The following is a 15,390-nucleotide window of genomic DNA, read 5'->3' on the forward strand; positions in this document are numbered from 1 at the left end:
TCCATTTTTGCCAAGGGTTGTATTACATATCAGCATTATGTTCTGATTTGGTTCTTTCATTGCCAAACACTTCCATACAAGAAAAGAGTTTAGTGAAGTAATATTACTGCTTGCAGTGTTCTGATCCTGTACACTGTTATGGCTTTTCAGGGGAACAGAAGATATTCTCTCCCCACACGGGATACCCCTGGATCTCCTGGACAGGGTGATGATTATCCGGACCATGCTGTACACACCACAGGAGATGAAGCAGGTAAGAACAGCTCAGCGGTTTGTGTCATAAATCTTTAAATTGTAGTGTTGATTGTTGTCGCCATCACCCTCGCCAAGTGTCGGGAGCCACAATACGCCAAATCAAAGGGCTTTGTTTAGAAGACTGAATTTGAACTTGCACTGGAAAAGAAATTAGGATCAGTCTACTTTTGCTATTGGAAGGCTAATTGTGGTCTCTCTTAAAGGGAACGCATAGTGCCTGTTGGCATAAACAGCAGCAAAAAATCTGACCAGTTTTAGCTAGCTTGTGTATGCATTCATTCATGTTGGATAGTAAAGTTCTCTATACAGTAAAACCTTGGATTGCGAGCATAATTCGTTCCCAGAAGCATGCTTGTAATCCAAAGCACTCTTATATCAAAGCGAATTTCCCCATAAGAAATAATGGAAACTCAGATGATTCGTTCCACAACCATTTATTCATAAATCCTTCAATTTATAGTCCATATAAAAAGATTATAGCATTGCGATAGGTTGTGTAACCATAAAATGTCCATCCACAAATAGCCGCTTCCACAAGGGGATTGGAAGCAAAATCCAGCAGGAGCTACAGGGTAGCAATATGGTTCCATTTAATGAAGGTACAACATTTAGCAACTCACATGGTTGATGAATAAAACAGCCACATCTAAGTATGCCGGCATCCGGGGTAAAGCTGTCCACATAGACCATCTTCTGCACCGCCGGCTGCTAGTCTGTAAGACTGACCGGGAAGACCACCCTGCAGTAAAGCGATCTGAAAGCGAGGGGCAGCATGGAAGGGATGACGTAGATTGCAGTGCGGAGGATGGTCTATATGGACAGCTTTAGCCTGGATGCCTGCATACTTAGATGTGCCTGTTCCAATCATCAACCATGTGAGTTACTAAATGTTTTACCTTAATTAAATGTAACAATATTGCTACACTTAGAGGCGCCTCTCTTCTCTTTTATACTCAGCTGTGACTTGAGGCTACTTGTATATCAAGACATCGCTTGTATATCAAGTCAAAATTTATTTGAAAATTTTGCTTGTCTTGCAAAGCGCTCTTAAACCAAGTTACTCTCAAACCAAGGTTTTACTGTACTTCCAATTCTATGACCGGAGAGCTGCAGCTTTCATACACTGAAGACACAGTGTTGTTTGACCATCCCTCTCTCCTCTTGTCTATTCACAGAATGTTTTGTATTAGGTGAATGGTTCACAGAATGGATAAAAATCAATGTTTTAAAAAAAAAAAAAAAAATCAGATTTTTATTTAACCACTTCTGGACTGCCTGCTGCAGTTACATACCGGTGTTATTATTCATAACCCGCCCAAAGTCAATTAAAAAATGTAGGAGAGGTGGATGTCTCATTCCTGACCTTCAGGGCGATGACTGGGATGATATGTGGGATTACCCTTTTAAATATTTGGTGTCTTCCAGAGACTGCTTCATACAATAAAAGATTCTCCATCGAGTTTATTATACTCCGGCCAGGATTGCTGGGATGTATGCCTCTGCGGACTGTTGGAGGGGTCGACGCTCTCCGGCAGACTTTGAGCATGTATTTTGGCAATGCCCTATGATACTGCGGTTCTGGCGGGAGGTGGCTGAGACTGTTGAGGATATTACGGCTCTGAGGGTGCCTCTGATTCAGGTGGTGTGTCTGTTTGGCTTGGTAGAGGAGCTGGCACCATTGCGGGTACAAAGGACTTTATTGTCCGTCACTCTGTTCTATTCATGTAAGGCCATCCTGCTATACTGCAAAAGGGCGGAGGCGCCCTCATTGAAGTACTGGAAGACCCTCATTAGTAAGACTTTTCTATTCTATAAGGCTCCATATCAAAAGAGAGGTTTTCTGAAGAAGTTCCAAAGGTTATGGCAGTGCTGGATCTCAGATTTGTCCACCCTTGACTGAGGTGGAAGTGCTCTACCACGGGTGGAGTCATTTCGGTTGAGCAGGGGGGGACACTGCCGGATGCTTAAGCAATTATGTCACGTACCTAAATAGCAGGTGATGCAAACATATTGACGTAAGCTGAAGGCTTAACCATTGCCTTGCTGAAATTTTGATAGTATATCCTTTGTATCCTATGTATATCCCCTATGTTGTTATACATACTTTTCAAATATTAGGGTATTTCCCATATGTGTTTTCCATAGCTGATATGAAGGGGGATGAGATAACTTCCATAGGGTTGAGCGGACACCTAGATGTCCGTGTTCGACGGGTTCGGCCGAACTTTAAAAAAAAGTCCGGGTCCGTGTCCCGGACTTTTACCGAACTTTTCCCGGACACCGAACCCCATTGAAGTCAATGGGGACCCGAACTTTAAGGCACTAAAATGGCTCTAAAACACCAAAGGAAAGGGCTAGAGTGCTGCAAATGGCAGCAAAACGTAATTAAGAGCATGGCAAGTGCTCTGCAAACAAATGTGGATAGGGAAATAACTTAAAACAACAAAAAAAAACAGAAAAATAAAACAATGTTCTTCTTCATCTCTGAAGGACGAGGCCCATATGGAGTAGGAGGGAGGTTGAGGTGGTGGTGGATGTGGCGGTGACATAGGCGTGCGCACAGGGTGTGCTGGGTGTGCCTGGGCACACCCTAATCACCTAGGGCACATAGCATTGCCAGTGAGGAGATGGGAAAGATCTCCCTGGGACCTGCTCTGCTCTATTTCTCCTTGCCTACAGGTACATGGCCCCGATACATTACTCTCCCTGCTGGCAAACACATGCATGTGTATTTCAACTTTGGGGTGCACACCTTAATGCAATAGGCTGCGCACACCTATGGGCGGTGTAGGTGGAAGCGGCGGTGGAGGAGGACCAGGGCCGGATTAACAGCATCATGGGCTTGGTGCTGAGGATTTTGAAGGGCCTTAAGGGCCGTGCCTTGCCATGCACCCAGAGGAGGAAGGGTGCAGCCATGCATGCCTAATTCAACATGGGATGCTGTCTCTGAAGCCCATAAACACATCCATGCATCGCCAACTGTCCCTCCTTGTCCGGCCTTCACGCTGTGTGGGGAGGTTCTGAGGGTGCTGCCTGGGGAAGCGAGCATAGAAGCCAGACTTCTGTGTTTACAAGTGACAGAAGAGCGGTAACAGTGAATATGGCCAACCCGGGGCCTATATAAAAGGTAGGGGCCTGGAGCTGCAGCTCCAATAGCCCCTACATTAATCTGGCCCTGAGGAGGAGGACGAGGTAGCCAACACTGCTTCTTTTCAAAAATTTTAAATGAGGGTACACCCCAAAAGAGTGAGAAAGAGCAAAAATGGAACAATGGGTGGGTAAGGTCGGTATCCATTGCTATTCTGCATAAGGTACGGAAAAGTCCCGTGGGATCCATGCCTGGTTCATTTTAATGAACGTGAGCTTGTCCACATTGTCTCTGGACAGGCGGCTGCGCTTGTTATAACTGTTATACTCTGTTATAACGCCCCCAGCCGTGCTAAATACCCGTTCAGATAATACACTGGCTGCAGGGCACGCCAGCACCTCCAAGGCGTAAAGGGCAAGCTCAGGCCATGTGCCCAATTTGGAGACCCAGAAGTTGAAGGGGGCAGACCCGTCATTCACTACATGTAGGCGTGTGCACACATACTGCTCCACCATGTTGGTAAAATGCTGCCTCCTGCTAAGACGTTCCATCTGAGCTGCTGGTGCTGCTGTTTGTTGTGGCGTGCTGACAAAGCTTTTCCACATTTCGGCCATGCTAACCCTGCCTTCTGAGGTGCTGGCGGTGCCCTGGTTGCGTTGGCGACCTCCTCCTCTTCCTCCTCTGCCTTGTGCTTCCACTGTGGCCCCGCTGTCAGATGGGAATGCCAGCAGCATGGCGTCTACCAGCGTGCGCTTGTACTCGCGCATCTTGCGATCGCGCTCCAGTGAGTGAATTAAGGACGGTACGTTGTCCTTGTAACGGGGATCCAGCAGCGTGGCCACCCAGTAATCAGCACAAGTTAGAATGTGGGCAACTCGGCGGTCGTTGTGGAGACACTGCAGCATGTAATCGCTCATGTGTGCCAGGCTGCCCAGAGGCGACGAAAGGCTGTCCTCTGTGGGAGGTGTATCGTCCGTGTCCTCTGTATCCCCCCAGCCACGCACCAGTGATGGCCATGAGCTGGCCTGGGTGCCACCCTGCTGTGAACATGGTTCCATCTCCTCCTCCAGCTCCTCATCCTCCTCATCCTCCAGAACTGTGCCCCTGCTGGACAATTGCGTCCCTGGCGTTTGCGTGTGCAGGAACCCACCCTCGGAGCCCCTTGCGAATGACTGCCCTGAAAGCCTTGGAAATGTTACCTCTTCATCCTCCTCCTCCTCCTCATCCTGTGCCACATCCTCTTCCATCATCGCCCGAATTGTTTTTTCAAGGAGGCATAGAAGTGGGATAGTTAAGCTGAGAACGGCGTCATTGCCACTGGCCATGTTGGTGGAGTACTCAAAACAGCGCAACAAGGCACACAGGTCTCGCATGGAGGCCCAGTTATTGGTGGTGAAGTGGTGCTGTTCCGCAGAGCGACTCACGCGTGCGTGCTGCAGCTGAAACTCCACTATGGCCTGCTGCTGCTCGCACGGTCTTTCCAGCATGTGCAAGGTGGAGTTCCACCTTGTGGGCACGTCACATATGAGGCGGTGAGCGGGAAGGCCGAAGTTACGCTGCAGCGCTGCCAGGCGAGCAGCAGCAGGGTGAGAACGCCGAAAGTGCGCACAAACGGCCCGCACTTTCTGCAGCAGCTCTGACATATCGGGGTAGTTTTTAAGGAACCTCTGCACCACCAAATTCAGCACATGCGCCAGGCAAGGGATGTGCGTCAAACCGGCTAGGCCCAGAGCTGCTATGAGATTTCGCCCGTTATCGCACACCACCAGGCCGGGCTTGAGGCTCGCTGGCAGCAACCACTCATTTGTCTGCTGTTCCATGCTCCTCCACAACTCCTGCGCGGTGTGTGGTTTGTCCCCCAAACAGGCAAGTTGTAAAACTGCCTGCTGTCGTTTACCCCTGGCCGTGCTGAAGTTGGTGGTGAAGGTGTTACGCTGTCCGGATGAGGAGGCGGTAGAGGATGAGGAAGCGGAGTAGGAGGAGTTAGGAACAGGAGGCAAACTGAAGCGCCCTGCAATCCTCGGTGGTGGAAGGACATGCGCCAAATTGCTATCCGCCTCAGGCCCATCCGCCACTGCATTTACCCAGTGTGCCGTTAGGGAGATATAACGCCCCTGACCGTGCTTACTGGTCCACGTATCCGTAGTTAGGTGGACCTTGGCACAGATGGCGTTGCGCAGTGCACACCTGATATTTTCCCCCACTTGGTTGTGCAGGGAAGGGATGGCTTGCCTGGAAAAGTAGTGGCGGCTGGGCACGACGTACTGTGGGACAGCCACCGACATAAGGTTTTTAAAACTGTGCGTCTCCACCAGACGGAATGACAGCATTTCAAAGGCCAATAATTTTGAAATGCTGGCATTCAGGGCCAGGGATCGCGGGTGGGTAGGGGGGTACTTCCTCTTCCTCTCAAGTGTTTGGGAGATGGAAAGCTGAACGCTTCCACGGGACATTGTGGAGATGGTTGTTGGTGACCCAGGTGGTGGTGTTGCTGACAGATCGTCTGTTTGCGGGGTGGCAGGTGCCGGTATCACTACAGATGTGGCTGGAGCGGCCGAGACTGCAGCAGAAGAGGAAGCAGGATGAGCCAGAGACGTTTCTTGGTTTTGAAGGTGTGTACTCCACTGCAGCTCGTGCTTTGCACTTAGATGCCTGATCATGCAGGTTGTGCTCAGGTTGAGAAGGTTTATGCCTCGCTTCAAGCTCTGATTGCACAGGGTGCAAACCACTCGTGTCCTGTCATCAGCACATTTTCTAAAGAACTTCCACGCTAGAGAACTCCTTTGAGCTGACTTTGGTGCGCTCGTTCCCTTGCTGCGTTGGGCAGTAGCGGGCGTAGTGTCTAGGGCACGGCCGCTCCGCTTCTGCACCCTGCTCCCTCTTCTGCTGTGCTGGTGGCTCTGTGCGACCACCGCCTCTTCCTCCAAACTACTCAGGTCACCTGCATGACGTTCATTCCATGTGGGGTCGAGGACCTCATCGTCCTCCACATCATCTTCCACCCAGTCTTCACCCCTGCCCTCCTTGTCGGTCTCCACAATGCTGAACGCCGCAGCAGTTGGCACCTGCGTTTCGTCATCATCGGAGACGTGCTGCGATGATCCTTGCATGTACTCATCTTGAGAAATAAGTGGTTGGGCATCGCTGCACTCAATCTCTTCCACTTCTGGGGCAGGGCTAGGTGGATGGCCCTGGGAAACCCTGCTGACAGAGTCCTCAAAAAGAATAAGAGACTGCTGTATGGCTTGGGGCTCAGACTGCTGGCCTGATTTGCAAGGGGGTGAGGTGAAAGACGGTTGGACATTGGCTGCAGGTGCCAACTCTGACCTTTCTGCAGTAGACTGGGTGGGAGACAATGTGAAGGAACTGGAGGCACTGTCAGCAGCAAACCAATCTACTATCGCCTCAACTTGTTCTGGCCTCATCACTTCTAGGGGCGTTTGATGCCCTACCAAATACTGATGCAGGTTCTGTCGCCTACTCACACTTGAGGAAGGTGTTTCACTTGTGCGTGTAGCTGGCACAGATCGACCACGTCCTCTCCTTGCAACAGGAGCTCTACCAGCAGCACCACGACCCAGGCCACGGCCCTTATTTGACGGTCTCCTCATATTTCTGTAATTTAAGATCTTGCCCTAGAAAGGTTTTTATTGAATAGCGGAATAGGAAATATGATCCAAAAAAGTGTATGTATCTCGCACGTACAAAACCACACTAGGCCCCAATTACTATTGTTTCTACCCCTAAAAGGATGGATGAGGAGTAGGAGGAGTATGGAACAGACAGCACCCTCAAATCTTCAGAAGTATGAGATGAACCCCAAAAACTTGGAAAGGTGGATCTCACACGTACCGACACAGACTATCCCGCAATTCAATTGATCCTCAAAGGTTTTTATTGAATAGCGGAATAGGAAATATGATCAAAAAAAGTGTATGTATCTCGCACGTACACAACCACACTAGGCCCCAATTACTATTGTTTGTACCCCTAAAAGGATGGATGAGGAGTAGGAGGAGGAGTATGGAACAGGCAGCACCCTCAAATCTTCAGAAGTATGAGATGAACCCCAAAAACTTGGAAAGGTGGATCTCACACGTACCGACACAGACTATCCCGCAATTCAATTGATCCTCAAAGGTTTTTATTGAATAGCGGAATAGGAAATATGATCAAAAAAAGTGTATGTATCTCGCACGTACACAACCACACTAGGCCCCAATTACTATTGTTTGTACCCCTAAAAGGATGGATGAGGAGTAGGAGGAGGAGTATGGAACAGGCAGCACCCTCAAATCTTCAGAAGTATGAGATGAACCCCAAAAACTTGGAAAGGTGGATCTCACACGTACCGACACAGACTATCCCGCAATTCAATTGATCCTCAAAGGTTTTTATTGAATAGCGGAATAGGAAATATGATCAAAAAAAGTGTATGTATCTCGCACGTACACAACCACACTAGGCCCCAATTACTATTGTTTGTACCCCTAAAAGGATGGTTGAGCAGTAGGAGCAGGAGTATGGAACAGGCAGCACCCTCAAATCTTCAGAAGTATGAGATGAACCCCAACAACTTGGAAAGGTGGATCTCACACGTACCGACACAGACTATCTCGCAATTGAATTGATCCCCAAAGGTTTTAATTGAATAGCGGAATAGAAAATATGATCAAAAAGAAAGTGTATGTATCTCGCACGTACACCACCACACTAGGCCCCAACTACTATTGTTTGTACCCCTAAAAGGATGGTTGAGCAGTAGGAGGAGGAGTATGGAACAGGCAGCACCCTCAAATCTTCAGAAGTATGAGATGAACCCCAAAAACTTGGAAAGGTGGATCTCTCTCACACGTACCAACACAGACTATCCCCCAATTTAACTGATCCCCAAAGGTTTTTGATTAAATAGCGGAATAGAAAATATGATCCAAAAAAAGTGTATGTATATCACACGTACACAACCACACTAGGCCCCAATTACTATTGTTTGTACCCCTAAAAGGCTAGATGAGGAGTAGGGGGAGTATGGAACAGGCAGCACCCTCAAACCTTCAGAAGTATGAGATGAACCCCAACAACTTGGAAAGGTGGATCTCTCTCACACGTACCAACACAGACTATCCCCCAATTTAACTGATCCCCAAAGGTTTTTGATTAAATAGCGGAATAGAAAATATGATCCAAAAAAAGTGTATGTATATCACACGTACACAACCACACTAGGCCCCAATTACTATTGTTTGTACCCCTAAAAGGCTAGATGAGGAGTAGGGGGGGTATGGAACAGGCAGCACCCTCAAACCTTCAGAAGTATGAGATGAACCCCAACAACTTGGAAAGGTGGATCTCTCTCACACGTACCAACACAGACTATCCCCCAATTTAACTGATCCCCAAAGGTTTTTGATTAAATAGCGGAATAGAAAATATGATCCAAAAAAAGTGTATGTATATCACACGTACACAACCACACTGGGCCCCAATTACTATTGTTTGTACCCCTAAAAGGCTAGATGAGGAGTAGGGGGAGTATGGAACAGGCAGCACCCTCAAACCTTCAGAAGTATGAGATGAACCCCAACAACTTGGAAAGGTGGATCTCTCTCACACGTACCAACACAGACTATCCCCCAATTTAACTGATCCCCAAAGGTTTTTGATTAAATAGCGGAATAGAAAATATGATCCAAAAAAAGTGTATGTATATCACACGTACACAACCACACTAGGCCCCAATTACTATTGTTTGTACCCCTAAAAGGCTAGATGAGGAGTAGGGGGAGTATGGAACAGGCAGCACCCTCAAACCTTCAGAAGTATGAGATGAACCCCAACAACTTGGAAAGGTGGATCTCTCTCACACGTACCAACACAGACTATCCCCCAATTTAACTGATCCCCAAAGGTTTTTGATTAAATAGCGGAATAGAAAATATGATCCAAAAAAAGTGTATGTATATCACACGTACACAACCACACTAGGCCCCAATTACTATTGTTTGTACCCCTAAAAGGCTAGATGAGGAGTAGGGGGGGTATGGAACAGGCAGCACCCTCAAACCTTCAGAAGTATGAGATGAACCCCAACAACTTGGAAAGGTGGATCTCTCTCACACGTACCAACACAGACTATCCCCCAATTTAACTGATCCCCAAAGGTTTTTGATTAAATAGCGGAATAGAAAATATGATCCAAAAAAAGTGTATGTATATCACACGTACACAACCACACTAGGCCCCAATTACTATTGTTTGTACCCCTAAAAGGCTAGATGAGGAGTAGGGGGAGTATGGAACAGGCAGCACCCTCAAACCTTCAGAAGTATGAGATGAACCCCAACAACTTGGAAAGGTGGATCTCTCTCACACGTACCAACACAGACTATCCCCCAATTTAACTGATCCCCAAAGGTTTTTGATTAAATAGCGGAATAGAAAATATGATCCAAAAAAAGTGTATGTATATCACACGTACACAACCACACTAGGCCCCAATTACTATTGTTTGTACCCCTAAAAGGCTAGATGAGGAGTAGGGGGAGTATGGAACAGGCAGCACCCTCAAACCTTCAGAAGTATGAGATGAACCCCAACAACTTGGAAAGGTGGATCTCTCTCACACGTACCAACACAGACTATCCCCCAATTTAACTGATCCCCAAAGGTTTTTGATTAAATAGCGGAATAGAAAATATGATCCAAAAAAAGTGTATGTATATCACACGTACACAACCACACTAGGCCCCAATTACTATTGTTTGTACCCCTAAAAGGCTAGATGAGGAGTAGGGGGGGTATGGAACAGGCAGCACCCTCAAATCTTCAGAAGTATGAGATGAACCCCAAAAACTTGGAAAGGTGGATCTCTCTCACACGTACCAACACAGACTATCCCCCAATTTAACTGATCCCCAAAGGTTTTTGATTAAATAGCGGAATAGAAAATATGATCCAAAAAAAGTGTATGTATATCACACGTACACAACCACACTAGGCCCCAATTACTATTGTTTGTACCCCTAAAAGGCTAGATGAGGAGTAGGGGGGGTATGGAACAGGCAGCACCCTCAAATCTTCAGAAGTATGAGATGAACCCCAAAAACTTGGAAAGGTGGATCTCTCTCACACGTACCAACACAGACTATCCCCCAATTTAACTGATCCCCAAAGGTTTTTGATTAAATAGCGGAATAGAAAATATGATCCAAAAAAAGTGTATGTATATCACACGTACACAACCACACTAGGCCCCAATTACTATTGTTTGTACCCCTAAAAGGCTAGGAGTAGGGGGGGTATGGAACAGGCAGCACCCTCAAACCTTCAGAAGTATGAGATGAACCCCAACAACTTGGAAAGGTGGATCTCTCTCACACGTACCAACACAGACTATCCCCCAATTTAACTGATCCCCAAAGGTTTTTGATTAAATAGCGGAATAGAAAATATGATCCAAAAAAAGTGTATGTATATCACACGTACACAACCACACTAGGCCCCAATTACTATTGTTTGTACCCCTAAAAGGCTAGGAGTAGGGGGAGTATGGAACAGGCAGCACCCTCAAACCTTCAGAAGTATGAGATGAACCCCAACAACTTGGAAAGGTGGATCTCTCTCACACGTACCAACACAGACTATCCCCCAATTTAACTGATCCCCAAAGGTTTTTGATTAAATAGCGGAAAAGAAAATATGATCCAAAAAAAGTGTATGTATATCACACGTACACAACCACACTAGGCCCCAATTACTATTGTTTGTACCCCTAAAAGGCTAGATGAGGAGTAGGGGGGGTATGGAACAGGCAGCACCCTCAAACCTTCAGAAGTATGAGATGAACCCCAACAACTTGGAAAGGTGGATCTCTCTCACACGTACCAACACAGACTATCCCCCAATTTAACTGATCCCCAAAGGTTTTTGATTAAATAGTGGAATAGAAAATATGATCCAAAAAAAGTGTATGTATATCACACGTACACAACCACACTGGGCCCCAATTACTATTGTTTGTACCCCTAAAAGGCTAGATGAGGAGTAGGGGGAGTATGGAACAGGCAGCACCCTCAAACCTTCAGAAGTATGAGATGAACCCCAACAACTTGGAAAGGTGGATCTCTCTCACACGTACCAACACAGACTATCCCCCAATTTAACTGATCCCCAAAGGTTTTTGATTAAATAGCGGAATAGAAAATATGATCCAAAAAAAGTGTATGTATATCACACGTACACAACCACACTAGGCCCCAATTACTATTGTTTGTACCCCTAAAAGGCTAGGAGTAGGGGGGGTATGGAACAGGCAGCACCCTCAAACCTTCAGAAGTATGAGATGAACCCCAACAACTTGGAAAGGTGGATCTCTCTCACACGTACCAACACAGACTATCCCCCAATTTAACTGATCCCCAAAGGTTTTTGATTAAATAGCGGAATAGAAAATATGATCCAAAAAAAGTGTATGTATATCACACGTACACAACCACACTAGGCCCCAATTACTATTGTTTGTACCCCTAAAAGGCTAGGAGTAGGGGGAGTATGGAACAGGCAGCACCCTCAAACCTTCAGAAGTATGAGATGAACCCCAACAACTTGGAAAGGTGGATCTCTCTCACACGTACCAACACAGACTATCCCCCAATTTAACTGATCCCCAAAGGTTTTTGATTAAATAGCGGAATAGAAAATATGATCCAAAAAAAGTGTATGTATATCACACGTACACAACCACACTAGGCCCCAATTACTATTGTTTGTACCCCTAAAAGGCTAGATGAGGAGTAGGGGGAGTATGGAACAGGCAGCACCCTCAAATCTTCAGAAGTATGAGATTGTGTTCACTGTACCCCACAAAGATTGAGTTCACTGCACCCCACAATGATTGTGTTCACTGCACCCCACAAAGATTGTGTTCACTGCACCTCACAAAGATTGTGTTCACTGTACCCCCCAAAGATTGTGTTCACTGTACCCCCCAAAGATTGTGTTCACTGTACCCCCCAAAGATTGTGTTCACTGCACCCCACAAAGATTCTGTTCACTGTACCCCACAAAGATTGTGTTCACTGCACCCTAAAAGGATGTTGTTCACTGCACCCCACAAAGATTGTGTTCACTGCACCCTAAAAGGATGTTGTTCACTGCACCCCAAAAAGATTGTGTTCACTGTACCCCCCCAAAGATTGTGTTCACTGCACCCCACAAAGATTGTGTTCACTGCACCCCAAAAAGATTGTGTTCACTGTACCCCCCAAAGATTGTGTTCACTGTACCCCAAAAAGATTGTGTTCACTGTACCCCCCAAAGATTGTGTTCACTGCACCCCACAAAGATTCTGTTCACTGTACCCCACAAAGATTGTGTTCACTGCACCCCAAAAAGATTGTGTTCACTGTACCCCCCCAAAGATTGTGTTCACTGCACCCCACAAAGATTCTGTTCACTGCACCCCACAAAGGATTTTGTTCACTGCACCCCAAAAAGATTGTGTTCACTGCACCCCAAAAAGGATTTTGATCACTGCACCCCAAAAAGGATGTTGTTCACTGCACCCCAAAAATGATTTTGTTCACTGCACCCCACAAAGATTGTGTTCACTGCACCCCACAAAGATTGTGTTCACTGCACCCCACAAAGATTGTGTTCACTGTACCCCCCAAAGATTGTGTTCACTGCACCCCACAAAGATTCTGTTCACTGTACCCCACAAAGATTGTGTTCACTGCACCCCAAAAAGATTGTGTTCACTGCACCCCAAAAAGGATGTTGTTCACTGCACCCCAAAAAGGATGTTGTTCACTCCACCCCAAAAAGATTGTGTTCACTGCACCCCACAAAGATTGTGTTCACTGCACCCCACAAAGATTGTGTTCACTGCACCCCAAAAAGATTGTGTTCACTGCACCCCAAAAAGGATTTTGTTCACTGCACCCCAAAAAGATTGTGTTCACTGCACCCCAAAAAGATTGTGTTCACTGCACCCCACAAAGGATTTTGTTCACTGCACCCCAAAAAGATTGTGTTCACTGCACCCCAAAAAGGATGTTGTTCACTGCACCCCAAAAAGGATTTTGTTCACTGCACCCCAAAAAGATTGTGTTCACTGCACCCCACAAAGATTTTGTTCACTGCACCCCACAAAGATTGTGTTCACTGCACACCAAAAAGGATTGTGTTCACTGCACCCCAAAAAGATTTTGTTCACTGCACCCCAAAAAGATTGTGTTCACTGCAGCCCAAAAAGATTGTGTTCACTGCAGCCCAAAAAGATTGTGTTCACTGCAGCCCAAAAAGATTGTGTTCACTGCAGCCCAAAAAGATTGTGTTCACTGCAGCCCAAAAAGATTGTGTTCACTGCAGCTCACACACAGAAAAATGGATGTGGATCACTGACACCTGCCTATCTCCAATCCCACACCACACAGCAATATCGATTGTAGTTTGTAGAACACAGTTTCCCTAAAATTCAGCAGACTCTGTCCCTAACAGGATTGAGAAGAGATCGTAGATCAGGATTGAGTGCAGATTCACCCCACCCCCCACACAGCAATATCGATTGTAGTTTGTAGAAGACACTGACCCTATAATTCAGCAGACTCTATCCCTAAAATGCCTACAACTCGCCCTGCCTAAACACTCCGACCTGTCCCTCAATTCTATCCGGACACAAATGGTTTTTTCCTGCCTATCTTTCCCTAATCAGCAGCCAGCACATTGATGTGTGCTCTGTCCCTTAGCTAAGCAGCATAATGACGCCGCTGCGGCTGCCTCGAACTTATAAAGACTTGGTCACATGCTTCAGACGGCCAATCACAGCTACTAAGACATTTGCAGGCATGGCTGGGATGGCTTAAGGCACACCAGTTAAACGATTGTTGATTGGCTGTTGAAAGCCCGCCATGAAAAGAGCGCCAAAGCATGCAAAACCCGGAAATAAAACGACCGAACACGGATTTTTACCCGAACATACAGTAAAGTGTCCGTGTTCGGGTACAAAAAATCCAATTATTCGGTACGAACACGAATAATACAGTCCGTGTTCGCTCAACACTAAACTTCCAGAGTTGAAGAATCCTCCGAGTCTGGAAAAGGGCACGATTAAATGGCACCCTCGTGGGTTCATCATGAGTGTTATCACCCAGGATTCCCAGTAGACCACACTTAAGCTCCAAGGGTACTTGCATTTGGAACACCCTATGAAGGGTACCCATAACTGTCGACCAGTAGTGGTGTAATTTGGGCCACTGCCAGAGGAGATGGATAAGATCACCCCTGTCTGGTTTGCGCCGATGGCAAATAGGGTCGACCAGTACACCCATGCTGTGGAGGCGAGCAGGGGTGTAACTGGATCTTAAGATTATATAGAGCTGAGATAGTTTTTGTGAAGAAATTAGGGAGCTAGTAACCACCGGCCTGCAAAGCTTCTTCCCATTGGTCTCCGGACAGTTGACCCAAGTCTTCCTCCCCAAAGTCTTCCTCCAATTACCCTCGGGCCTTGGAGGGGTAGCCCTCCAAATGTGTTCTTAGCAACATACTATAACACTGGGAAATAAGCCCCTTCGCAACCTGAGGAAATTAAATGCAAAATAGGGGTTGGCGGTAGGATCCTCACAGCCCACATTCCCTGCGCCGTAATGGCATGCTGTAATTGAAGGTAGTAGAATTTCATATGCGAGGGAAGGGAGAACTTCTCCTGGAGGTCCGAGAAAGGTAGTAGCGTCCCATTCTGAAAAACATGAGTCAGATGAGTTACCCTAAACCTCTTCCATCTGTCACCATGGGTCAGTTTGCCCAATTCAAGTCCTTACCTTTTAAAGAGCACCTGTCATTTCAGATCCATTATGGCAGCACCTGTTAGCAGGCATCCACTCACCTGCTGCCGCCACGTCCCTCACCTTGTTGTGTCACTGCTGCATCACCAGCCGTTCTATTAAAGTGAATGGGACTGTCGGTGAGTCAAAAGCGGGTCAGAGGAGGAGCCGCTGCCAGACAGTGATAAAAGCTGCTCTTTAAAAATTATGATTTAAATCGAGTTG

General features: G+C 46.8%; 1 protein-coding gene across 1 annotated transcript in view; it reads left to right on the top strand.

The window, feature by feature from the left end:
• The window catches only part of RUVBL1 (RuvB like AAA ATPase 1), an 88,857-nt gene that overhangs the window by 64,951 nt on the left and 8,516 nt on the right, over window positions 1-15,390 (top strand). The window contains exon 9 of the mRNA XM_082265986.1: window positions 151-253. Within this exon, the coding sequence (XP_082122112.1) occupies window positions 151-253 (103 nt within the window). The remainder of the gene's footprint in view (window positions 1-150; window positions 254-15,390) is intronic.

This window comes from Pelophylax lessonae (assembly GCF_965119305.1).
Source record: "Pelophylax lessonae genome assembly, chromosome: 8".
Classification (NCBI taxonomy): Eukaryota; Metazoa; Chordata; class Amphibia; order Anura; family Ranidae; genus Pelophylax; species Pelophylax lessonae.